Source organism: Ornithorhynchus anatinus, chromosome 9 (assembly GCF_004115215.2).
Source record: "Ornithorhynchus anatinus isolate Pmale09 chromosome 9, mOrnAna1.pri.v4, whole genome shotgun sequence".
Classification (NCBI taxonomy): Eukaryota; Metazoa; Chordata; class Mammalia; order Monotremata; family Ornithorhynchidae; genus Ornithorhynchus; species Ornithorhynchus anatinus.
In genome coordinates this window covers 31,017,577-31,044,321 of record NC_041736.1, presented here as the reverse complement: position 1 = coordinate 31,044,321, position 26,745 = coordinate 31,017,577, and the positions used below count along the sequence as shown (strand labels likewise).

General features: G+C 44.9%; 1 protein-coding gene across 3 annotated transcripts in view; it reads left to right on the top strand.

The window, feature by feature from the left end:
• The window catches only part of HS1BP3 (HCLS1 binding protein 3), a 102,070-nt gene that overhangs the window by 38,693 nt on the left and 36,632 nt on the right, over positions 1 to 26,745 (top strand). For all 3 annotated transcript variants that reach the window (XM_039913028.1, XM_029071860.1, XM_029071862.2), the window contains 2 exons: positions 15,653 to 15,804; positions 16,591 to 16,726. In XM_039913028.1, the coding sequence (XP_039768962.1) occupies positions 15,653 to 15,804; positions 16,591 to 16,726 (288 nt within the window). The remainder of the gene's footprint in view (positions 1 to 15,652; positions 15,805 to 16,590; positions 16,727 to 26,745) is intronic.

Here is a 26,745-nt window from a genome sequence, read left to right as displayed (position 1 = left end):
CCTCTCAAACTAAGGTACTCACTGTGCCTTGTTGTCATCTCTCTCAGTGCCAACCAAGCAGAGTTAAGAATTGACTGGAGAGGAGAGAGGCTGGAGGCAGGGAGGCCAGTGGAGAGGCTGATGTAGTAGTTTAGTTGGCTTTAAGGAGAGAGAGGAGCTGGGGATAATGCCTAGGTTACGAGTTTGCGACACAGGTGGGATGATGGTAGTGTCACAGGTAATGGGAAATTTGTTGCAAGAAGGAGAAGGCTTGGATGGGAAGATGAAATCATGTCTCCTCCAGGAGGCCTTCCTTGATTAATCTCCCATTTCCTTGCCCTAGTCCTTCCCAATTTCTAGTTCAGCACTTCTGGGTCACATAAGCACTTGTGTCCTCACTCCCAACCTCACACCCTGTTGCACTTATGTATATATGTTTAGGGCAGGGATCATAAGGGGAGATAATAAAACAATTAAAACAGTAAATTCACCCAGAGTGAAATCAAACAGAATAAAGTAAAAAAAAAAAACCCAAAACAGTAGGGTATGAGTCTAGAGGAGCAGAATTTGTCCTGACCCTAGCAAGCGGGTTGAGAGGAATACCTTTTTCCCCTAGCTATTTCAAGTTGCTCTGCATGAATACTGAGGAGAAAAAGGAGATGATGCTGACATGTTACTTTTCTTTCTTAGCCTCTCTTCCTATCTCTCTGGATGTTCATTCTCACTCTCTTTCACGGCCTCCTCTTCTAATTCCCTTCCCACCCTCTAACTCTGGGAGTCTGTCAAGGCTTAATTCTGGGTCCCTTTCTATTCTGGAACTGCTTCCATGGCTTTGACAACCATCTCTATGCAGATGATTCCCAAATCTACATTTCCAGCAAAAATCTCTCTTCCTCTCTGCAGTCTTCCATTTCCTCCTGCCTTCAGTTCATCTCTTCTTGGATATCCATCCAATACCTCAAACTTAACATGTCCAAAACAGAACTCCTCATCTTCCCACCCAAACTCTGTCTTCCCAGTGACTCTCCAGTCACTGTAGATTACACTGCCATCCCCCCGTCTCACAGGGACATCACCTTGGCATTATCCTGGACTCACCTCATTCAACCCACACGTCCAGTCAATAACCAAATCCTGTTGCTGACTCTTCTATCCTGCCTTGATTATTGTATTAGCCTGCTTGCTGACCTCCCTGCCTCCTGTCTCTCCCCACTTCACTCCGCTGCCCAGATCTTTTTTTTATGGCACTTTGGTTGTATCTGCAATTTATTTATTAATATTAATGTCTGTCTCTCCTTCTTGATTAAGGTCTGTATGGTTGGGGAATGTAATCAACCAATTCTGTTGTATATCCCATCTCCTACCATTCCTCCCCTCTCACCAGTGCTTAATACAGTGCCTGGCACATAATAAGCACTTAACAAATACCGCGATTATTATCTGAGCTCTTAAGTCCAGTACAAGAGAGTTGGTAGACGTTATCCCCTCCCTCAAGGAACTAGCAGTCTACAGGGGAAGACAGACTTAAATTATGGATGGGGAAATAGAGTATAGGATATTTACACAAATGTTGTCACAGATCCACTGTCTGGCCTGCATTAATAGAATAGATTGCAGCACTTATTTATCCTCTCTGTATACAGGAGTGGCAGAAATAGGCAGATGCTATTACTGCCATTTTACAGAAAGCGAAACCGAAGCGGAAGGAGATGTTGCCCAGACTGCATAATGTTGTAATTTGGCCCAGGCTGATTTGAATCTCGTGTCTTTTTATAATCTGTTAAAGGGTTTTCCTTAGCACTTCCTCTCACAGAAGTTAAACAAAGCCCATGGTTTCTGTGCCGTAGATTTTCCATAAGACCTTGGCAGCTTTTGGCCTTCATAGATACACTGGAAAATAATGGCAAGCTTTCTCCCACATGTCCAGTTTGGTGATTAATTGTGGAGTCCTGTGCAGGGAAGAGGTGAAAATAATCCCTTTCATTTAAATGGCTATAACTCCTGAATGTTTCCCTAGATTTGCCTCTCCTTCCTCACCCACACTGCCCTCATCCTTTGATCTTGCCATGGCTGGATTATGGCTTTAGCCTGCAGTCTCTTTCTCCCAGCCTCCAGACTCTCCCCCTCCCACCTATTCTCCACGTTGCCACCAGGATCATCTTCCTGAAGCATTGTTCGTCCTATATCTCTTTCTCCCTCCTCAAATCTTCCACTGTATCACTTGGCATCAAACAGCATGGCTTAGCAGCATGGCTTAGTGGAAAGAGCCCGGGCTTGGGAGTCACAGGTCATGGGTTCTAATCCCGTCTCCTCCACTTAGCAGCTGTGTGACTTTGGGCAAGTCACATAACTTCTCTGTGCCTCAGTTATCTCATCTGGAAAATGGGGATTAAGACTGTGAGCCCCACGTGGGACAACCTGATTACCTTGTAACTACCCCAGTGCTTAGAACAGTGCTTGGCACATAGAAAGTGCTTAGCAAATGCGATCATCATTATCAAACAAAAACTGCTCACAAACCACTTAGAGGCTCTCTCTCCACTTTCTGTCCCCATTGTACGTATCCTCCATCTTCCAGTATTTTCCAACTTGCTGTCTTCTTTCCTTCCAAGGCCACCTTCTAGCTATACCCTGCTCATGTCTCTTCCTCCTCCCTCCCTTTGCTCTTGGTGTTCAGTCAATGGTATTTATTGAGCAATTACTGTGTGAAGACACAGCACTTGGGACAGTACAATATAGTTGGTAGACACATTCTCTGCCCACCACGGGCTAGAGAATGAGCTTACAGTCTCCCCAGCTTGTAACTCCCTCCCTGCCCACATCAGAAAGACCACAGCTCTCTCCACATTCAAATCCCACCTCCTCCAGCAATTAATTTTCTAACACTTTGAGCCATATCATCCCTCAGCCAACTCTACTGTAACATTGTTGTGGACAGGGAATGTGTCTTTTATAATAATATTAATAGCATTTGTTAAACGCTTCCTATGTGCCAAGCAGTGTTCTAAGCACTGGGGTAGATAGAAGGTAATCAGGTTGTCCCACGTGGGGGCTCACAGTTTTAATCCCCATTTCACAGATGAGGTAACTGAAGTGCAGAGAAATTAAGTGACTTGCCCAAAGTCACACAGCAGACAAGTGGAGGAGCTGGGATTATTGCCCACGACCTCTGACTCCTAAGCCTGGGCTCTTTCCACTAAGCCGTGCAAAAAAAAAAAAGCGCTTATTACATAGTTCTGCATACAGTAACCTCTCAATAAATATGACTGAGGAGAAACTCATTTACACTTGCCTTAGCGTCATGTGTATATGCTGGTTTTATTTATTCATTTTGACCTCTACAATTGTAAATATTTTAAGTTCGTCCTTTACATTTGCGCATAAACTCCTTGCAGAGAGGGAATAGATCATTTCTTGTCAGTATTCAGTACATCCCAAATGTCTAGTGCGTTGGGCAACAAGTGGGTACTCAATAAATGCTACTACTATTACTGATTCAGAGAAACCCAGTGGTATCAATGTAAGCCACCAACTCCATAACACTCTCCAGGGTAGGATGTACTAGCTTCAAAACTGAATTTCTTTTCTTGCCAGTCAAGTAGAGTACATAGACTGGAAGATATTTGTGTCTGGAATCAATCAATGGGATTTATTGAGTGTTTACTGTGTGCAAAGCACTGTACTAAGTACTTGGGAGCAGGCGCGGCCTAATGGAAAGAGCACAGGCCCGCAAATCAGAGGTCGCAGGCTCAAATTCCAACTCTGCTACTTGCCTGCTCTGGGATCTTGGGGAAGTCACTTAACTTCTCTGTGGCTCAGTTTCCTCTTCCCTAAAGTGGGGATTAATCCTCCTCCCTCCTACTTAGACTGTGAACCCCATATGGGACAGGGACCGTGTCCAACCTGATTAACTTGTGTCTACCCCAGTGCTTAGAACAGTGCTTGATACATAGTAAGTGCTTAACAAATAGCGTAATAGTAATTATGATTATGATTACAATACAACAGATTTGGTGGAGATGTTCCTTCCTTCTGACTGCCCCTAGTTACCCTGAGAGGCAACCTCAAGGCAGCCTCCACACCAAGATCAAAGCCATGTAGGGCAGAGTGATCTCTTCCTTGTTTCTAATAATGTTTGCCTTGTTGTGCTCTTTGGCATTTTGGTCATCTATTTATAGTGCAGAATGCACTGGCCAACTCTTTATGGTTTCTAGCCATCACAAACCCCTCCCTGCCCCACGTTGTGGAAGCAGGAGCATGGGATTTTACTGGATTACTAAATTTGGAGCTGTGGGAATATTCTGTCCTTGATTAAATTGACTTCCCCACGACCTGCACTGTTATTTTAAATCACTACCGGCAAATGCGGAACATTATTCTGGGGTCCTCTAGGAGGCTGCCAGGCCACTAACAAGCTGAAACATTAGTTTGCGGCATGTTTGAGTGAATTACTCCTCGTGCCACTTCACCAGTTTCAGGAGAAGAGACCATGTCCGGTTCCAGCAAAACCAAAGCCAAGCCGGGAAAGTGAGAGTAGTTTTATTACAAGGCAAGAAAGCGGCATAGCTTAGTGGAAAGAATCCGGCTTGGGAGTTAGAAGACCTGGCTTCTAATCCTGCCACCTGTTTGCAGTGTGACCTTGGGCAAGTCACTTAATTTCCCTGTGCCTCAGTTTCCTCATCTGTAAAATGGAGATTCAATACCTGTTCCCTCTCCTACTTAGACTGTGAGACCCATTTGGGACAGAGACTATGTCTAGCCTAATAATAATAATAATAATGATTACTGTGGTGCTTATTAAATGCTTACCATGTGCCAGGCACAGTACAACCTAATGATCTTGTATCTATCCCAGCAGTTAGCGCAGTTGTTCATTCATTCAATCGTATTTATTGAGGGCTTACAGTGTGCAAAGCACTGTAATAAGTGCTTATTGACACATAGCAGGCAATTAACTAATACCACCACCAGCACAGTGATTTTATTATTATTTTTATTATTATTACTGTTATTGGGATACAAATATGCCACCAGCTGAAGCCTCCTATTGCTTCATTGCTGAAATAAAAAATTTGTACCGTAAATGGTTTTTTCACATTATACTTTCCCAAAGTGACGGAGTATCAAAAATGTGACTCCTGTTATTTTAGTAGAAGTGAGATAATCACCATTTTCTTTTATCCCCACCCCTGATTTCTTAAAAAGAGATAAAGGGCTCTGTCCAGAAATCCCCTCTCTCCCCCCGCCCCCCAACCTCCTTATCTGGTCTTGGACTTTCCATTTTGGCTATGGCAGCCCTCTGCCCTCCTTCACCCTCCCCACCCATCCACCCCCTAATCTAGCCCTTCCTTTGCTCTTCCATTCAGCTGGATTCCTTTCCAGCTTAGAAAAGGTAAACTAACTCATTTCTCCAATCATTTTAAAGTCATTTCTCCAAGCATTTTAATTGTCCTTTTCTTTACCTTTACTTCAGCTCTCTTTTCTACCTCCCCGTGACCGGATCTGAACCCAGTGATTCAGGCATGGAGGTACCATGGTTTCACTTGGCCTTTTGGGCCTCACTTGGGATCAGTGATTCAGAAGAACAGGTAACAGTGACACCATGGTCTCTTTTCTAAGTATTTTCCCCAGGTGTATTATTACCTTGTAGATGGTCAAATTGAGACTCATCCGCCATTTTGAATACCTGGTAGCTCCATTTGGGAGGCTTTCTGGGGTTCATCTCCTTCTCCATGACATTTCAACACTTGGAAGACCTAGCTTGCACACTTGGAGATTTGACTCCGCCTACTCCCTTCTTTCAGGCCATATATGAAGATGTGAAAATCCTTCCCACAATGGTCTCCCCATTTCAGTTCCCCTTAGAGCAGCTCTTTTGGCTCCCTGCTGTCATCCATTCTCCTTGCGTGTGCCATCCAGCACAAGTGTTGTTGAGATGAGCAGAGCTTCAAATCTAGAAGATGGACTTGGGTCAAGGATTTTGTTTTTTGTGATTTTCTTTGGCTATTTTATGCTGACTATAGCTGAGAGGTTACGCTAGTGGAAGGGGTTGGATGTGGCTTCTGGATGGACATGTGTGCCCAGTGAAGGTTGGGTAGCATACCAGCGCTCTAGACCCGAGGAACCTAATTCCACAGTGCCCCTATGCTCTATTCCTCTCTCAAAGAATGTGAGGGTCTCCTTTATTTGATTTTCCACTTCCCGTCCTGCTTGAGTAGTCGAATTTTGTGACACTGTCAAACTGTTACTGTGTTGTCAGTGTGGATTTTTAAGTCTACAAAACAGGGAGGGGACACCCTGGTTAAGCACTTATACGGATTCTTCCTCAGCATTTGGACCACTGAGAATAATGCTGCAGGATCTCAAAGATGCCAAGTTTATCACCGGTCTTCAAGAAGAAAGGCGCGAAAGATGAGATGGCAGAGATTCTCGAGGCATCCCGTTACTCTCCATCACCAGCAAGATCTTAGCCAGAGTCTTTCCGGATCAGCTACTAATAATTATAATAGTGATAGTAATGGAATTATGGTACTTATTAAGCACTTACAATATGCCAAACACTATTCTAAGCACTGGGGTAGGTACAGTATAATCAGATTGGACACAGTCCCTGTCCTGCATGGGGCTCACAGGAGGAGTGCGTGGGATTTAATGACCATTAGACAGGTGAGGTGACTGAGGCATGACTGAGGCACAGAGAAGTTGAGACCGAATATCATCGACCAGATACCTCCCGACATCCCAGTGTGCCTTCAGGCCGCAAAGTGACACAGCAGATATGATCCTTGCTGTGAGTTGGACACAGGAAAATTTCCAAGAATGGCACCAAGATCTCTACCCAGTCTTCATAGGTCAAAACATTTGCTACCATCAGTAGATCTGGGTTGAAGAAATTACTAAATAATTTTGACTGTCCTGAGAAGTTCATCTACAAGGAGACAGCTTCATGATGCCTTGGCTGGCTGGGCTTAGTGGATAGAGCACAGACCTGGGAGTCCAAAAGTCATGGGTTCTAATGCCAGCTCCGTTGCTTGTCTGCTGTGTGACCTTGGGCAAGTAATTTCACTTTTCTGGGCCTCAGTTATCTCATCTATTACAACTATTACTACTTTATTATTATCATTATTATTATTAAAGGTGCTCAATCTGAGCCATTCCCCTTTGTGGAGTAAAGCAGGGGCGGGAAGTGGGCCCGGTTCTGTTCAACTTGTTCTCTGCAGCCGTGCCGGAAGATGCCACAAAAGACCTGGTGTTAGAATGCACTTGTGGGAAACTCTTCCAAGTCAACGGACTCTGTGCATCATCCAGCATGAAGCAGCATGGCTCAGTGGAAAGAGCACGGGCTTTGGAGTCAGGGCTCATGAGTTCGAATCCCAGCTCTGCCACTTGTCAGCTGTGTGACTGTGGGCAAGTCACTTAACTTCTCTGTGCCTCAGTTCCCTCATCTGTAAAATGGGGATTAAGACTGTGAGCCCCACGTGGGACAACCTGATTCCCCTGTGTCTACCCCAGCGCTTAGAACAGTGCTCTGCACATAGTAAGCGCTTAACAAATACCAACATTATTATTATTATTATTATCCAAAGTCTTAGGAACAGTCATTTCCGAACTTCTTTGTACAAGTGACTGTCCTCTAAAGTCCACACCCAAAATGACATGCAAATAATGGTGATCCGATTCCCTGAAGTAGCCAGGCATTATGGAATTTATTCATTCGTTCATTCAATCGTATTTATTGAGTGCTTTCTGTGGGCAAAGCACCCTACTAAGCACTTGGGAAGTATAATTCAGCAACAGATAGAGACAATCCTTGCCCACAACGGGCTCACAATGAAGATGGGTCTAAAGAAAACCAAGGCAATCTAACAGTTGATATCAGGAGAAGCCATAAACGCAACTAGTCAATGAATCGTATTTATTGAGCACTTACTGTGTGCAGAGCTCTGTATTAAGCACTTAGGAGAGTAAACCATAACAGAGTTGGTAGACACGTTCCCTGCCCACAACAAGCTTACAGTCTAGAGGGGTAGAACCAAAATTTATATTGGCAATACAGAGCTAAATACTATCGTAGAATTTTGTGACTTAGGCAGGACAACGGCCAACGCTGCAACAATAGATAAGAAAATTGAAAGCTGGATGGGGAAGGTCAGCTCATCCCTTGGGAGACTGTCAGAGTGTTGGGCAGCGTGAAATCCGTCTCAAGACCAAACTGCAGGCCTCCGGAGGTGTAGTGATGTCCAACCTTCCCTCCGGCTGGGACACCTGGACCGTGCTCCAGTACCACATCTGGCTCCTGGAGCAGCTCCACCAGCTCTGTCTTTGGGCCTCACTCCATATCAAATAGCAAGACAAGATTACACGAGCAACCGAGTTCTGGGCCGTAGTCAGCCTCTTCGCATCCAAGCTCTGCTCATCTTAGCACAGATATACTCAGTGGGACACTAGAGTAGAGTGAGTAACAGCAAGATACCCAAACAGTTGCTCTGTGGAGAGCTGAAATTGGGAAACCAAAAGCAAGAAGGGCAGAGGAAACATTTCAAAGGTACAGTAAAAGAAAGATTCAGACAATGCCGCCTCCCATCTGGAAACTGGGAATCATTTGCTGGGCAGTACATGGTGCGCTGTTATTAAGACGGAGTGACTCTTCCAAACAAAAGCTTTGTTAGGAACAAGAGACCAGGAGTCAGGAGAGAAAACCGCACCGGATACTACAAACATTAAACATGATAACACAATAAAGGACAACTTTTTTTGTGAACAAGATGGTTGGGACTGTGGGTCCCCTTTGACGTTTTCAGCCACACATGCAATTGTAGACAAATCTCAACATTCATTCATTCAGTCCTCTTTCTTAAGGGCTCTTGTGTGCAAAGCACTGTACTGAGCACTTCAGAGAGTACAATAGAACAGGCACCTTCCCCACCCAAAACGAGCTTACAGTTCAATGGTGTCTTCTTTAAATAGCAAGGATAACTATATCTATAAATGTATACAAACACACACACTCAAATATGTATTTGGTTTTATGTTCAGCTTCCTTGAAGCATTCTGATACATTTCCTTGGTTTTATTTACACATCATCAGTCCATAATGTCTGGATGATATGACAAGTCAGCTTACAACTATTTGCATGTTTTCTTAGGCGTGTGTGCCTCTGGGGATGGTCATCTGGAGTATTCTGACCTGCATCAGGGTCTTTTGTGGCATCTTCCAACATGGCTGTGTGGAATAAATTGAACAGGGAGCGGTCCACTCTACACACCTGCTTCACTGCATCGGCCAGGGAGAACGGATCATGTGGGGTGTAGAAACATGACTGTCTCTTTTTGTGTGTATGTGTGGATGTGTCCTTCCTTGGATTCAAACCCAAAAAGAGGGTTTATGGGGAGTCATGGTTCCCCCATCCCGGCTTCCTGGTGGGTGTGGTGTAGATTTTAAACTGTTTTCCACGGTGCTCCTTGATGTTGATATCATCTATATGGTGTCACTTGTTTCATATGGACCAGACATGTGTGGGTCTGGTATTCCAGCCCTGGATGTGGCCGTAGGACTTTAGGACTTGATGAAGGATGTGGTTCGTGAGGAAGGGATTGCGATACACCTTGTCTCATCGGGGCGGAAGCGGACTGAGGGGATGTGGTTCTGCTGTTCAATCATTTCTACAATGATTTCCTACTACAACCCAGCCCATATACTTCGCTCGTCTAATGCCGAGCCTTGATCACTGTACCTTGATCACGTCTAACAATCAATCAATCAGTAGTATTTATTGAGCACTTACTGTGGGCAGAGCACTATTCTAAGAGCTTGGGAAAGTCCAGTTTAGCAGACACATTCCCTGCCTACAATGAGCTTACAGTCCAGACAGGGAGACAGATATTAATATAAATATCTGTCTATATTTATATATTTTATTATATATAAATAATATAAATATTATTTATAAATAAATAAAGAGAAGCAGCGTGGCTCAGTGGAAAGATCACGGGCTTTGGAGTCAGGGCTCATGAGTTCGAATCCCAGCTCTGCCACTTGTCGGCTGTGTGACTGTGGGCAAGTCACTTAACTTCTCGGTGCCTCAGTTCCCTCATCTGTGAACTGGGGATTAAGACTGTGAGCCCCACGTGGGACAACCTGATTCCCCTATGTCTACCCCAGCGCTTAGAACAGTGCTCGGCACATAGTAAGCGCTTAACAAATACCAACATTATTATTATTATTATAAATAAATTACGGATAGATACATAAGTGCTGTGGGGCTGGGAAGGGGCGATGAATAAAAGGAGCGAGTCAGGGTGATGCAGAAGGGAATGAAAAAGAAGGAAAAGAAGACTTAGAGAAGGCTTCTTGGAGGAGATGTGCCTTCAATAAGGCTTTGGGGTGGGGAGAGTAATTATCTTTTGGATATGAAGAAAGAGGGCATTCCAGGCCCAAGGCAGGATGTGGGCAAGAGGTCAGCAGTGAAATAGGTGAGATCTAGGTACACTGAGTAGGTTGGTATCAGAGGAGCCAAGTTTGTGGCTGGGAGGAGAGCAGCAAGGTGAGGTAAGAGGGGCCAAGGCGATTGAGTGCTTTAAAGTCAACGGGAAGGAGTTTCTGTTTGATGTGGAGGTGGATGGGCAATCACAGTAGCTTCTTGAGGAGTGGGGAAACATGAATGCAATGTTTTTGTAGAAAAATGATCTGGGTAGCAGAGTGAAGTATGGACTGTAGAGGGGAAAGACAGGAGACAAGGAGGTACCAAGGAGGCTGATAGAGTAAGCGGGATAGGATAAGTGCTGGATAGAGTAAGTCTATCCTGCTGCCGACCCCTCACCGACCTCCTGCCTCTGGCCTGGAACTCCCTTTCCCTTCATTCATTTATTCATTCAATAGTATTTATTGAGCGCTTACTATGTGCAGTGCACTGTACTAAGCATTTGGAATGTACAAATTAGTAACAGACAGTCCCTGCCCTTTGACGGGCTTACAGTCTAATCGGGGGAGACGGACAGACAAGACAATAGCAATAAATAGAATCAAGGGGATGAACGTCTCATTAAAACAATAGCAAATAAATAGAATCAAGGCGATGTACATTTCATTAGCAGTGTACTTCATATATGACAGACCACCACTCTCCCCACCTTCAAAGCCTTATTGAATTCACGTCTCCTTCAAGATGCCTTACCCAACTTGTTTCTCTTGTTTCTTTTACTCCCTCTCTCTTCCGCATCACCTATGCAGTTGCATCTCTAAGCACTTGCTATCCACCCCACCCCTCAGCCCCACAGCCCTAAAGTATATATCCATACTTTATTGTCTGTCTCTCCCTCTAGGCTGTAAACTCTTTATGAGCAGGGAATGTGCCTACCAACTCCGTCGTATGTACTCTTCCAAGCACTTAGTACAGTTCTCTGCCCACTATAAGTGCTCAATAAAAAAACATCGATTGTTTGACTAGGTAGAAGTCCAGTGAGATAATACCGCTCCCCGAAACAACCCTTCCCTCCGTATGCCCTGCTCGGATTTCTCCTTCTGTTTTCCAGCTCCGGACTATTTAGTAGTGTGGAGGATGGCTGTGTATTTGTGGTTGTTGCTGTTAGTGTTCATTGTTTGGAAAATGTTCTTGGTTTTGGCTTTTCCCTGGGTTTTCTCAAGGGAGTGGGAAAGATGCTCCCAACCCTCACTAAGCCAATATGAGTATTGCATTTAAGAGTGGTCCATCAAATGGATGAGGAGAGCTAAATGTTCTTGGTTTTTGCTTTTCCCTGGGTTTTCTCAAGGGAGTGGGAAAGACGCTCCCAACCCTCACTAAGGCAGTAGGAGTATTGCATTTAACAGTGGTCCATCAAATGGATGAGGAGAGCTAAATGGTGTCAGCTACTGTTGATGACCTGCTGTCTCACAGTTCCGGCCATTGACCATTGTAGTTGCTAGTACAGAGAGTGAAGATGATTCAGTCCAAACCACCACTACTGCTAACACAATTCAAGCGCACGATTGGCTGGTGGTAGCCCATGCCTTTCATCTTCCTTATCCATTCCCTTATCTCTTGCCTCTACCAACTACTCTAGAGCTTTAACTTCCTCCTGAAACCTCCAGTGTCCTCCCTGCCAACCTCCCATCCCCGATGACCACGCCAAACCCTTCGTTGAAGAAATCAACAGGGTGAGGTCCCCCAAATCTCCGCTTCACCTCTCTAGCCCCTTCCTACCACTCTCATCCAGTGTCTTGACCTTTTCAGCCATCACCCAAAAGGAGATCTTTGGCTGCTTTCCAACTAGCCAAACAGCCTTCTGACCATATCTCTTCTCACTTCATAAAAATTCTTGCACTGCCTCTCCCCTGACTGCCGTCTTCAACCGCGCACTCTGTGACAGTTCTTTCCCTCTGCCTTTAAATATGTCCATGCACCCCCATCCTAAAAAAATACCCCATTGCACCACCAATTATCTCCCAGTCTCCCTCTACCCATTCCTCTCCAAACCAGTCAATAATAATAATAATGGTATTTGCTAAGCACTTACTATGTGCCAAGCATTGTTCTATTCGCTGGGGTAGATACAAGATAATCAGGTTGTCCCATGTGGGGCTCACAGTCTTAATCCTCATTTTACAGATGAGGGAACCGAGGCACCGAGAAATTAAGTGATTTGCCCAAGGTCACCGAGCGGACAAGTGGCAGAGCAGAATTAGAACCCACATCCTCTGACTCCCAAGGCCATGCTCTTTCCACTAAGCCACGCTGCTTCTCTAAAGCATAGCGGAATAGGTCCTGGTGAGATTTGAACCCATGACCCCTGATTTAAAAGACCAGTGCTCTAATCCCTAAGCTATGAAATCACCCATTGCCTCCTTTTCCTTGTCTCCAAAGTTTGTACTCTCAGATTGGGAGCCCCATATAAGACCCGGAGTGTGTCCACCCCTATTAACATATGAGCAGTAGATTCTCTGCCTCTGGATCTGGCTTCTAGACTCTAAGCTCACTATGGGCAGGGAACATCTACCAACTCTATTCATTCAATAGTATTTATTGAGTGCTTACTATGTGAAGAGCACTGTACTAAGCGTTTGAAATATACAATTCGGCACCAGCTAGAGACAATTCCTACCCATTGATGGGCTTACAGTCTAATCGGGGGAGACAGACAGACAAAATCAATAGCAATAAGTAGATGTACTCTCTCAAGTGCTTACAGTGCTCTGCAAAGAGCAACTGCTCAATAAATATTCATTCATTCAATAGTATTTATTGAGCGTTTACTATGTGCAGAGCACTGTACTAAGCGCTTGGAATGAACAAGTCGGCAACAGATAGAGACAGTCCCTGCCCTTTGACGGGCTTACAGTCTAATCGGGGGAGACGGACAGACGAGAACAATGGCAATAGAGTCGAGGGGAAGAACATCTCGTAAAAACAGTGGCGACTAAATAGAATCGAGGCGATGTACATTTCATTAACAAAATGAATAGGGTAATGAAAATATATACAGGTGAGCAGATGAGTACAGTGCTGAGGAGATGGGAAGGGAGAGGGGGAGGAGCAGAGGGAGATTGGGGGAAAAGAAGGTTAAGCTGTGGAGAGGTGAAGGGGGGGCGGTAGAGGGAGTAGAGGGAGAAGGGGAGCTCAGTCTGGGAAGGCCTCTTGGAGGAGGTGAGTTTTAAGTAGGGTTTTGAAGAGGGGAAGAGAATTAGTTTGGCGAAGGTGAGGAGGGAGGGCATTCCAGGACCGCGGGAGGACGTGGCCCAAATACAATTGATTGATCTACCCAGCACTTATAACGGTGATTGACTCATAGAAAGTGCTTAACAAATACTGTGATATTACTAATCCTCTCCAACAGTCTGCTTTCCAACCCCTTCATTCCACCAAAAACTTCCAGACCACCAAGGACCTCCTACTTGCCAAATCTAACGGACTCAACGCTAGCCTAATCCTCCTTGAGCTCTAGGCAGCCTTCGTGGATTCTTCCTGAAAATGCTAAGTAACCTCAATTTTCTGACTCAGTCTTCTTGTTCTCCTACCTCTCTAGCCGATCCTTCTCAGCCTCTTTCGTCGGGTCTTCCTCCACCTCCCACTCCTTAAGTGACCATGTACCTCAAAGCTTTGTTCCGGATCTTCTCAATGTACATTCACTGTCTTCGGGTTTCCATCCACCTCCATGGCTTCAACTACCCCCTCGAGGTGGGTGATTTTCCAATCTAGCTCTCGTGCTCTGATCGCTTTCCTCCTCTGCAACTCCTATTTCCTCCTGGCCTCAAGATACCTCTACATGGGTGTCCCTCTGGTGCCTCAAACTCAACACATCCAAAATTGAACCCCCTCACCTTCCCTCCTAAATCCTCTCCTCCATTTCACTTTCCCATCTAACCACCTTCATTCTCCCCGTCTCTCAAGCCCATAGTGTAGGTACGATCCTTGATTCCCCTCTCTTTTTTAACCCACGTATTCAGCCCTGTCAATTCCAAATCCCATGAGTTCTTCTTTCACAAAAGCTGGAGAATTTCCCCCTCCCTCTCTACCCAGACTGCCTCCACGCTGGTCCAAGGACATGTCATATTCTGCCTCAGCCTCAGTATCAGCCTCCTCGCAGATTTCCCAGCTTCTAATCTCTCCCCTGTCCAATTCAGACTTCACTCTAATTTTTGGGTCATTTTTCTGAAATATCATTTTGCATCCATCTCCCCACTCTGCAGAAACCTCCAAAGGTTGCCCATACCTCTCCACATCAAGCCGAACCTACTGACCATTGGATCCTAAGGCACTCTATTCCTCCCTCCTCTCACCCACCCTCGTCTCCCAGCTTTATCACTTCATTCCTCTCAAGTTAGCCTCAACTTCTCACTGTTTCTCATTCTTGTCTCTCCCGCCTCTGACCTCCTGCTGCCATGCTTCCTTCTGCCTGGAACTCGTTCTTCAAATCCATTACATCACAGCTCTCCCCATCTTCAAAGCCCTTCTGAAATTACCCCTCCTTCAAGAGGTCTTCCCTGATGAATTTCTACTCACCCTACTTTAAGTACCTCTGAGCCATCTGAGGACTTCAACCGAATTAATAAACTCCCATAAGATCTTTTGTATCAGTTTTATGTACTCGACTTAAGTACTAACCCTTGTATGAATTCCTTCTGCTTTCTAAAAACTATATTTGTGTCTGTCTCGCAGAAAGAGTATAAGAACCTTGAGGGTAGGAATCATGTCTACTAACTAACACAGTATGTGCTCAGCAAATACTATTGGAAGCATCATGGCCTAATGGAAAAAGCACGGTTCTGGGAGTCAGAGGATGTGGGTTCTAATCCCGGCTCTGCAACTTGCCTGTTGTGCCTTGGATAAGTCACTGAATTTCCCTGTGCCTCAGTTTTCTTATCTGTAAAATGGGGATCACTAAAGCCGTGAGCCCCATGTGGGACATGGACTCAGTCCAACCCAATTGGCTTTTACCTACCCCAGCACTTAGGACAGTTTCTGGCACATAGTGAGTGCACTTAACAAGTACCATTGAAAAGAAATGTGAGCCCGATGTGGGCAGGTACTCTGTCTGAAGTGCATATTCTATATCTACCCTAGTGCATAGTTCATAGTAAGGGTTTAACAAATACCACAAGTATTATTATAATATTGATTGTTGTAAGAAGTCACTTAATGTGTGATTTTTAAAATATTTCCTGTTTCCAATTCCTTAGATCCAAGAAAAAGAAAAAAATCCCAGTTCCTGTTAAGGCCAGTAAACCAAAATTAACCATTTTTGATGAGGAAGTAGATCCCGATCAGGACCTGTTTGGCTCAGTTAAAGATTTTTCGTCCAAAAGCACCGAAGTGAAACCTGCAAAAGACAGTAAGTCGAGCTTACTTCATGTCCTTTTGTATTTTAATTTTTCAGATTGGGTTTTTTCCAAACATACTGACTAATCATTTTGCATTCACTGAAGAAATACCTTAAATGTGTAGCACATATGAGAAATAAATTATTCCAAATTCTCCTGAAAATATGGAAGCGCCTTCAGTTTTTATTTTTCGCATCACCTTCGCGTCAAACAAAACCTCCTCACCATTGGCTTTAAAGCAGTCCACCACCTTGCCCACTCCTCCATCACCTCACTTCTCTCCTCTACAACCTAGCCCGCACACTTCGCTCCTCTAGTGCTAACCTTCTCACTGTGCCTCCATCTCATCTGTCTCGCTGCCGACCACTAGCCCACGTCCTGCCTCTGGCCTGGAATGCCCTCCTCAAATCCGACGGACAATTACTCTCCCCCCGCCTTGAAAGTCTTTTTGAAGACAGATCTCCTCCAAGAGGCTTCCCCAGACTAAGCCCCACCTTTCTTCATCTCCCTTTTCCTTCTTTGTCACCCTGACTTGCTCCCTTTGCTCTTCTCCCCTCCCAGCCCCACAGCACTTATGTACATATCTGTAATTTTATTTGTTTGTATTGACGTCTGTCTCCACCTCTAGACTGTAAGCTGGTTGTGGGCAGGGAAGATGTATGTTTACTGTTGTACTGTACTCTGCCAAGCGCTTAGTACAGTGCTGTACACATATTAAGCACTCAGTGAGTATGATTAAATGAATGAATATAGACTTAACCGGACCTTTTATAACTTTCAATCTGTTTCACCTTTAGATCTGAAATTGTTCGATGATCCAGATCTCGGTGGGACTGTTAAAATGGGAGATTCACTTCTATTGCCGCTGACTTGTGATACTCCAGAGCCTAAATGGAGGCTCGGCCATGAAGAAGCCACTGAGGATCTTTTGAGGTATTGATCGAACTCAGATCATATTCCCCTTCAAACACAGGTGTTCAGAGTAAGAGTTTTAGAACCCAAGCCCAGCCCAAGAACATTGGAGTGCTGAGGTTGTTCTTAGTAATAATAATGATAATAATGGTAATGATAATGATAATAATAATATTGGTAACTAAGTGCTTTCTATGTGCCATGCATTGTGCCATACAAGATAATTAGGTCAGACATGCATTCATTCAGTTGTATTTATTGAGCGCTTACCGTGTGCAGAGCACTGTACTGAGTGTTTAGGAGAGTACAATATAGCAATGAATAGATACAATCCCTCCCCACAACAAGCTTACACAGTCCTTGACCCTCAACAAGCTTACACAGTCCTTGTCCCTTAACAAGCTTACACAGTCCTTGTCCCTCACTGGGCTTACACTTTAAGTAGGAGGGAGAGCAGGTATTGAATCCCCATTGTACAGTTGAGGAAAGTGAGGCACAAAATGTCAAGTGATTTGCCCAAAGTTACACAGCAAGCAAGTGGCAGAATGGGGATTAGAACCTAGGACCTCTGATTACTATGCCCATGTTCTTCTTCCAGCCATGCTGCTTCCCTAAAAGCAGATGAAATTTCCTGTTGCCCACAGTTGCAAATAGTACAGTACTCTGTAAGGTTGGTATTTATTAAGTGCTTACTATGTGCAGAGCACTGTTCTAAGCGCTGGGGAAGATGCAGGCTCATCAGGTTGTCCCACATGGGGCTCACAGTTAATCCCCATTTTACAGATTAGGTAACTGAGGCACAGAGACGTGAAGTGACTAGCCCCCAGTCACACAGCTGCCAAGTGGCAGAGCCAGGATTCGAACCCATGACCTCTGACTCCCAAGCCTGGGCTCTTTCCACTGAGCCACGCTGCTTCTCCGATACACAATAAGATCTTCTGTACACAATAAGATCTCAGTAAGTACGATCAAATGAATGGTTGTGCATGAATCTTCCCAAATCCATCCTCACTTCAAGTAGGAAATTAGAGTCCAATAGGAAAAATAGCTTTGGCTTAAATGTTCATTAGCGGAATCATCGCTGTTATTTATTGAGCACTTAGTGGGTCCAGAACACTGTACTAAGTGCTTGGGAGAGTACAGTGCAACAGAGTTGGTACACACAATCCCTGCCCACAGTGAGCGATTTTGCAGGATGAAGAGAAGTGATGTCACTGCTCAATAGGTGTCTATAGCAGTGGCTAAGTAACTACATATTAGCCACAAAATCTGTCCTATGCAAGGACTGCAATTTCGAGAGGGACATGGTCCATAAGAATTCATCCTTATGGGCCACAGCCCTCTTCTTGTTATTCTCACCACCAGCTTCTTTCTGTTACTCCTCATTATTAATAATTAGTACCAACTGAAAAAAAAAAACTAGCCCTCCCAGAGTTAGTGAATCAAGGTGCACAGTGGCTGTTAAATTTCTGCCACTGGCACATCACTCAGAAAACCTATCTTTGTTCACCTCGAGGTTGTTTGTTTCCAGATGGATTTCTATTGTGCGTCAGGTCCCCGGATTGATGGGGGAGATTGCAGCTTGGAGAGGGAGTTTTTCGGGGAGAAGCCTGAGTGAGACCTGGTTTCCTGATGGCATAGGTTTCCTAGTGGGATTCCCATCTTCCACCCTTCTCCTCCCCCCGCAGTAAAGCAGGAGTTTTGTCACTGAAATGAAATGCTGATTTTTAAAGTCATGAGGAATAGATGGGCCTGGCTTGAAGCCTCAGCCTCAGTTTTGTCTCTTTCTCCTCTACTCACCTGGAGAGCACAAAATTATCGTGATACTATCATCATCATCAATGGTATTTATTGAGCTCTTACTATTTGCAGAGCACTATACTAGGTGTTTGGGAGAGTAAAATACACCAGGTTTGGTGACCACAGGGTTTCAGAGCTGGACGTTGGAGCGCTTGAAATTATACCTCAAAGCAAGTTGGTACACACAATCCCTGCCCACAGTGAGCGATTTTGCAGGATGAAGAGAAGTGATGTCACTGCTCAATAGGTGTCTATAGGTGTCCTGTGGACTGTAAGCTCTTTGTGGGCAGGGAATGTGTCTACCAACTCTGTTATATTGTACTCTCCCAAGTGCTTAGTACAGTTCTCTGCACACAGTAAAAACTCAATAAATACAGTGGATTGATTGATCTCAATATGGCCATCATGAGGTTTTGGAACCCGGGAGGGTTGTGGGAATCGCAGAGATAATTTGAAATTGGTGTCCATCCCATAAATCCTTCTTTATATTTAAAATGAATTTATTTTTTATTTCTTCATAAAATCAGGATTCCTCTGCTCCAATTTCCCACCCAGGTTGCTCTCTTCCCCTGTCCCTTCTATTTTCTCTCATTTTGTTTTGGATTCTGTAGGTCTCCTCATTTCTAAATTGATGAAATGAGAATTGTTCTCTGCCTTAGCTAAAGCTGATTTTTGAGAACGGCTAGGCTTTTCCCCTTGATGTCTGGCACTGGGGTCAGGTTCACTTTTTGGGTCAGAATGCTAAGCGGGTGGGATACTAAAATCACATCTCCTCCAATAGGCTTTCTCTGCTTAACCCATCATTTCCCCACCCTTTTTGCCTTCCCTATTGCAGCACCTAATGAACCTGGGTCTCTGAGCCCAAGAGAGGCAGCATGGCCTAGTGTCAAGAGCATGGGCTTGGGAGTCAGAGGACGTGGGTTCTAATCCCAGTTCCGCCACTTGCCTGCTGCGTGACCTTGGGCAAGTCACTTAACTTCTCTGTGCCTCAGTTACCTCATCTGTAAAATGGAGATTAATAATAATAATAATAATAATGTTGGTATTTAAGTGCTTACTATGTGCAGAGCACTGTTCTAAGCGCTGGGGTAGACACAGGGTAATCAGGTTGTCCCACGTGAGGCTCACAGTTAATCCCCATTTTACAGATGAGGGAACTGAGGCACAGAGAAGTTAAGTGACTTGCCCACAGTCACACAGCTGATAAGTGGCAGAGCCGGGATTTGAACCCATGAACTCTGACTCCCAAGCCCGGGCTCTTTTCACTGAGCCACGCTGCTTCTCTAAATTGAAATTGAGATTAAGACTGTGAGCCGCAAGTGGGACAAGCTGATTACCTTGTATCTACCCTAGCACTTAGAACAGTGCTTTGCACATAGTACGCACTTAACAAATGCCATTGTTATTAATATTATTACCCCTTAAGCACTTTGATACTTATCCCACCCCCCAGCCCCTCAACCCTTACGTTCACAGTCTTATACTCTAACCCCTTCCCCTCTGCAATTTATTTTAATAACGGTCCCTCCCACTAGATCGTAAGCTCCTTGAGGTCTATTGTATTGTACTCTCCCAAGTGCTTAGTACAGTGTTCTGCACACAGTAAGTGCTCAATAAATACGATTGATTGATTGTGAGGGAGAGGATGTCAGTGGAGTAGTGGATGGAAAAGCAGAAATCACATCCCTCTCGGTAGAAACAGAAGCAGTTTTTCATTGCTCAGCCCACGTTGGACCCTCCAGTGTTAAGTGAAGATGAAGATGAGAATCCTCTCTCCACATTTCTCAGGACCCTAAACTGGCCTTTCAACTGTATTATGCTGCCTCTACTTCATTCATTCATTCAAACGTATTTATTGAGCGCTTACTGCAGAGCACTATACTAAGCACTTGGGAAAATACAATGCAACAATAAACAGTGACATTCCTTGCCCACAACGAGCTCACAGTCTAGAGACGACTCACTGACTCGGACAGAGTTTCCCAGTTCATCTTCTCAGACCTGGGCCAGAGAGACACAGGAAGCTCCCATTATTTTCCTTTCTTCTAGACTGTAAGCTCCTCGTGGGTAGGGGACCTACCTGCCGATTTTGTTTTATTGTACTCTCCCAAGTCCAGAATACAATGCCCTGCACAAAGTAAGCACTAAAAAAATATGATTAATTGGACATCTGGGGGCCTCTTTCTACTAAAGGGATCCATTTCAAGGAACAGTTCAAATGATCCTAGATGTAGTGCTGGATTTTTTTTTTATTTTTGTGGTATTTGTTAAGCACTTCCTCTATGCCAGGCACTGTTCTAAGCACTGGGCTAGATACAAAGTAATCAGGTTGGACACGGTCCATGTTCCACTAGAGACCACAGTTTTAATCCCCATTTTGCAGATGAGGGAACTGAGGCACAGATAAGTGAAGAGACTTACCCAGGGTCAGACAGGGGGCAGAGCCAGGATTAGAACCCAGTTCTCTGACTCCCAGGCCACTAAGCCGTGCTACTCAAGGACAGCATCGGAAGTTGGCCATTTTAAGAAATTCAGAAATATTATAGTCACATGACAGCTGATGAAAATAACTTGTATTTATGTCATGTATCAGGGCGTTCACCGATGATCTCATGACATCTAATTTTCACCTGCCGTGCAGGCAGCCTACATTGATTCCTGGCCAGCACAACTAGCTATAGTCAAGCAGTATGGCCTAATGAAAATAATGTGGGCCTGGAGGTTAGAGGACCTGGTTTCTGAAGCCAGATCTGCCTCTTGCCTCCTGGATGATCTTGGGCACTTAACTTCCCTGTGCCTCAGTTTCCTCATCTGTAAAATGGGGATTAAATGCCCATTCTCCCTCCTACTTAGATCCTGTCCGCTACATGGTTTGGGGATGGAGTCCGATCTATATTTCTGTGCCTTCCCCAGTGCTTAGAACTGTGCTTGGCACATAGTAAGCACCTAACAAATACCACATCTCTGAAAAAACAGGAGCAAGAGATATGCTAAATTCTCCCATACCTTGGGTGTCATTTCCTGAAGAATCTTGGGTTGAGAGAAATGCGTATTGCAACACTTACCCTGTGTTTTGACCCTTTGCAAGGGCACGTAACCACTTCTTTTGATACGCATCATGCCGTATGCCGATAGGTATTGTCAGAAGACCCTTCCCTAATTCAGCTGTGGTGCCCTGTCCAAAATGTGTCATGAAATCATACTTTCAGGCAGAAGCAAGGGTATTTTTCCATTTTGCATGTGGAAAAACTGAGGCCTGAGAGGACTTGGTTAAGGTGGTGGTATAGGAATCCACCAAAATCAACTGGAGCCTGGATTTGTGAAACAGATTCTGAAAATTCAATGTTCCAGATTTCAAGTATCTGTTGACTGTGGCGTGTCCTGTAGTAGTCGCCACAAACATTTTGAAAAGATAGATTTAATTTGTCGAGATACTACTTGAGCCAATTTGCCATAAGCATGAAAGATACTGGAATTTTCAAATTTGGTCTTCGACTTCTCAGGAAATTAATGTATGCTGCATTTCCAGACAGATATTCTTTCACAGGAATTTCACGAGCTTCATGGGAAGAACTGATCCTTTATTTAGTTTTTATTATCCTACCCAGGCCATAAACCCAGTGCTTTCTAAAAGGACACAAGTAACTAAGTAGTTCCTTAGAGGCTTGAAATACTTGAACAGTGTTATCTTAAGTTTTACTTCCCAGCAGACTGGGTCCTGCTGGGCTTGGGCAAAAATAAGATTCCTCTGGAGGTATAATGTGACCTAATGGCTGGAGCACAGACCTGGGAGTCAGAGGTTGTGGGTTCTAATTCCGGCTCAGCCACTAATCAGCTGTGTAACTTTGGGCAAGTCACTTAACTTCTCTGTGCTTCAGTTACCTCATCTGTAAAATGGAGATTAAGACTGTGAGCCCCAGGTGGGACAACCTTGTATCTACCTTGTATCTACCCCAGTGCTTAGAACAGTGCTTGGCACATAGTAAGCGCTTAACGAATACCATCATTATTATGTACTCCCTTGAGCCTGGACTCCTTCCCACTTCACCTGGACTCCTTCCCAATTCACGGGAGGGTAGTCTGCCCCATCTATTCACTAGGCTGTGCAGCCTGTAAGATCCACATTATTTACGTAAAATCTAGACCTAAGGTCTTTGTGGGCAGGGAGCAGACTCTGATGACTGAACTCTCCCAAATGCTTAGTACAGTGCTCCGCGCACAGTAAAAGTGCTCAATAAATACCACTGATTGTAAATGTTCTAATCTCTACTATTTCCCTTATCCTTCCAACTCTGTTGTATTGTAGTCCCCAAGTGCTTAGTTCAGTGGTCTGCACACAAAAAGAACTCAATAAATGCTTCTGAGTGATTGATTGATTGATTGATTGATTGATCAATTAGGCCCTGAATCCAACAGCCCAGTACAGATTAGGTTTCCGGCAGTAAGAATTTTTCTAAAAAAATTATCCAAAAAATGGACAGTATAACCCACAGCACTAGATCTTAATTTCCTCAGACTGTGGTGATCCAGCTTTTCAGTGCCCTAATTTGGGTAAGGAAGGGAGGGTCAGATATTTTTTTAGCATGTGTAAATGGCTGGAATAATATTCATTTCCCTTTCCTGGAATCTGGAAATTGAGCTCCTTCGAAGGGAGGTGTGCAAATATGATGTATTGCCATTACGAGGTGACCCATACGTGTGGGTGTGTATGTTTGCATGCTCTGAATTGCTTTGTTTTAGAAACTGAAGTTTCAGCTTGGAAGGCTTTTCTTTTTCATTTATCATTCATTCATTCTCAAATTGGATGGCAGGTTCTTCAAGCTCATAAATCCAGTTTTCTTGTAGCCCAGGCCAAGTAAGGAAGGATAAATGTGGTTCATGCATACTTTAGTCCACACAGGGCATGGGTAAGATAGCTTGTTATTTGCACTGCAAAATTCCCGAGGCTTCTGCACCCACAGCAGGGGACCGAAAAAGTACACACACAACTGACTACACGCAGGCCAAAATAACGGTCCTCAGCATCTGTTTATACGTAGTTCCCTCAGAATCAGGCTTTTATTGAATGCATAACTTCATTAGTAGAGCCAAGAGACTAGCCGACGCATTTTTTGTCATTTATTGCAAGCAGTTAATTGCACTTGTTAGTTGGTATCTTACTTATAGCTCATATAATAGATAGCACCCTAAAGGATTCTAATGGAATATCGACAAATTATCACTCTCCCCACTTTCAAAGGCTTATTAAAAGCATATCTCCTCCCAGGGGCCTTCTCCGACGAAGCCCTAATATCCTCTACTCCCTCTCCCTTCTGCGTCCTACTTGCTCTTGAATTTCTACCCTTTATTCATCCTCCCCCTGGCCCCACAGCACTTATGTCCATAGCCATAATTTATTTTTTATATTAATGTCTGTCTCCCCTGCTCACTGTGGGCGGGGAACGTGTCTACCAACCCTGTTGTACTGTACTCTCCCAAGTGCTCTGCTTACAGTGAGCACTCGGTAAATACCGTTGATAGATTGTAGTCTACGGTATGGCCTTCACCCACATTAGCCTGCTCAGTCAGAATCAGAAGTAGAATCCCGTGTCTACTGATTCCTTGAGCAGTGTTCTGTCCTCTGGACCAAAAGCATTCAATCAATCAATGGTATGTATTGAGTACTTGCTGTGTGCAGAACCCTGTACTAAGTGCTTGGTAAAGTACAAACCAAAGGGGTTGATAGACATGATCCTTGCCCACAAGGAGCTTACAGCCTACAGTTGGAGTCAGACATAAAAATAAGTTATAATTAGGGGAAAGAGTAGAGTATAGAGTATTAACATCAGTGCTGTGGTGCTGGGATGAGTATCAAAGTGCTTATCAATAATAATTATTGTTACTCTTATGGTGGAGCATTTACTATGTGCCAAGCACTGTTCTAAGTGCTGGGGTAGATAAAAGTTAATCAGGTTGGACCCAGTCTTTGTCCCACATGGGGTTCACACGCTTATCCCCATTTTACAGAAGAGGTCACTGAGGCATACAGAAGTGAAGTTACTTGCTCAAGGTCACACAACAGACATGTGGTGGAGCCGATATTAGAACCCAGTTCCTTCTGACGCTCGGGCCCAAATTCTACCCAATAAGCCGTGCTGCTTTGGTACACAGCCAAGTTCATAGTCGATACAGAGGGGAGGGCAGATAGAGGAAATAAAGGGCTTAGTTTGGAAAGGCCTCGTGGAGGAGATTTGATTTTTAGGAGGGCTTTGAAGGTGGGGAGAGTGGTAGCCTGTCAGATGTGAAGGGGGAAGGAGTTCCAGGCCGGAGGGAAGATGCGGGCAAGGGGTTGGTGGTGAGATAGGTGAGATTGGGTACAGAGAGTAGGTTGGTATTAGAATTTATCGCCCAATCTCCCTACTCCTTGAGGGAGTTGTCTCCACTGGCTGTCTCAAATTCTTCTCCTCCATTTCTCACCTTGACCCCCTCTAGTCTGGCTCCTGCCCCCTTCACTCCCCTAGAACTGCCCTCTCGAAGGTCACCAATGATCTTCTTGCCAGATCCAATGGCCTCTACTCCATCCTAATCCTTCTTGACCTTTCAGCTGCCTTCAGCACTGTGGGCCACCCATTTCTCCTGGAAACATTATCCAACCTTGGCTTCACTGACACTGTCCTCTCCTGATTTTCCTCTGTCCCTGGCTGCCCATTCTCGGTCTCTTTCCCAGGCTCCTCCTTGGCCTCCCAACCCCTAACTTGTGAGAGTCCCTCAGTACTCAGTTCTGGGTCCCCCATTGAGGGTAGGAGTTACCTCTGAGCTCTGGCAGCTGCTGAGTGAGAGCTTAACCTTAGTCACTGTGCTGCTCCCTGCCCAGAGTCTTGGGAATTTCCAGACCTGGAACTCAGGAGGAAGAGGGTGTTTCAGTTTCCTTTGTGACTCAGGGTGAGTCTCTCCTCCACCAACTGCTTCCATTTCTTTCTTCCAACTCTCTTCTTGTCCCTCTAAATATTGATCTGCTTTGTAGCCCCCTTGCTCCACAGAGACCACTATCTCCAAGGTCACTAATTAATCTCTACCCTCTCCAACTCTGAAAACCCTCTACCCGACCACAACTTCCTTACCTGCCTTCTTTCCCACACTCACCTCCTCCCCACAAATGTGTGCTGTTCCCCCACAGAGGCCTCCAATCTTTGGACCCCATCCAGTTTTCTAAACTCAACATGCCCTATTTAGCCTCCATATCCAAACTACCTCCTATTGATGACCAAACTGATGCTTTCGACACCATCCTCTCACTGAACTCAACTCATTCATTCCCCTATCCCTTGGTCAATCTTGTACATTAACCCACAACCCTGGATCACCTCCATGGTCTGCCTCCTTCACTCTTGTCCATGAGCCACAGGCTGCTGCTGCTGCTGGAAATCTAGATATCAGGGCAACTTCATCCACTTCAAGTTTATCCTTGCGTGCTTTAACTCTGCCTGGCAAAATTATTTCTCTCTCCTTATTAACACCCATTCACATCGCCCTCACCAGTTGTTGCAGATGTTAAACTCCCTCCTCAGAAGCTCCCTAAAATCTCCCCTGCCCTTTCCAAGTCCCTCCCTGTTGCTGCCCCTTCTTCAACTATCTCATCTTTCCTAGCATTATCTCTAGGGGCAATTTTTTGCCTTCTCTCAAAATCCACCCCCTCCACCTGAGCATCCAACCCCATTCCTTCTCACATTATCAAAACACTTGCCCCCTCCCTTCTTTATAAGCAGCGTGGCTCAGTGGAAAGAGCCCAGGCTTGGGAGTCAGAGGTCATGGGTTCTAATCCCGGCTCCGCCGCTTGCCAGCTATGTAACTTTGGGCAAGTCATTTCCCTTCTCTGTGCCTCAGTTCCCTCACCTGTAAAATGGGGATTAAAACTGTGAGCCCCACGTGGAACAAGCTGACACCTTATATCCCCTCAGCGCTTAGAACAGTGCTTTGCACATAGTAAGCGCTTAACAAATACCACCTTTATTATAGAGAAGCAGCGTGGCTCAGTGGAAAGAGCACGGGCTTTGGAGTCAGAGGTCACGGGTTCGAATCCCAGCTCGGCCACTTGTCAGCCGTGTGACTTTGGGCAAGTCACTTAACTTCTCGGTGCCTCAGTTACCTCATCTGTAAAATGGGGATTAAGACTGTGAGCCCCACGTAGGACAACCTGATTCCCTTGTGTCTATTCCAGTGCTTAGAACAGTGCTCGGCACATAGTAAGCGCTTAACAAATA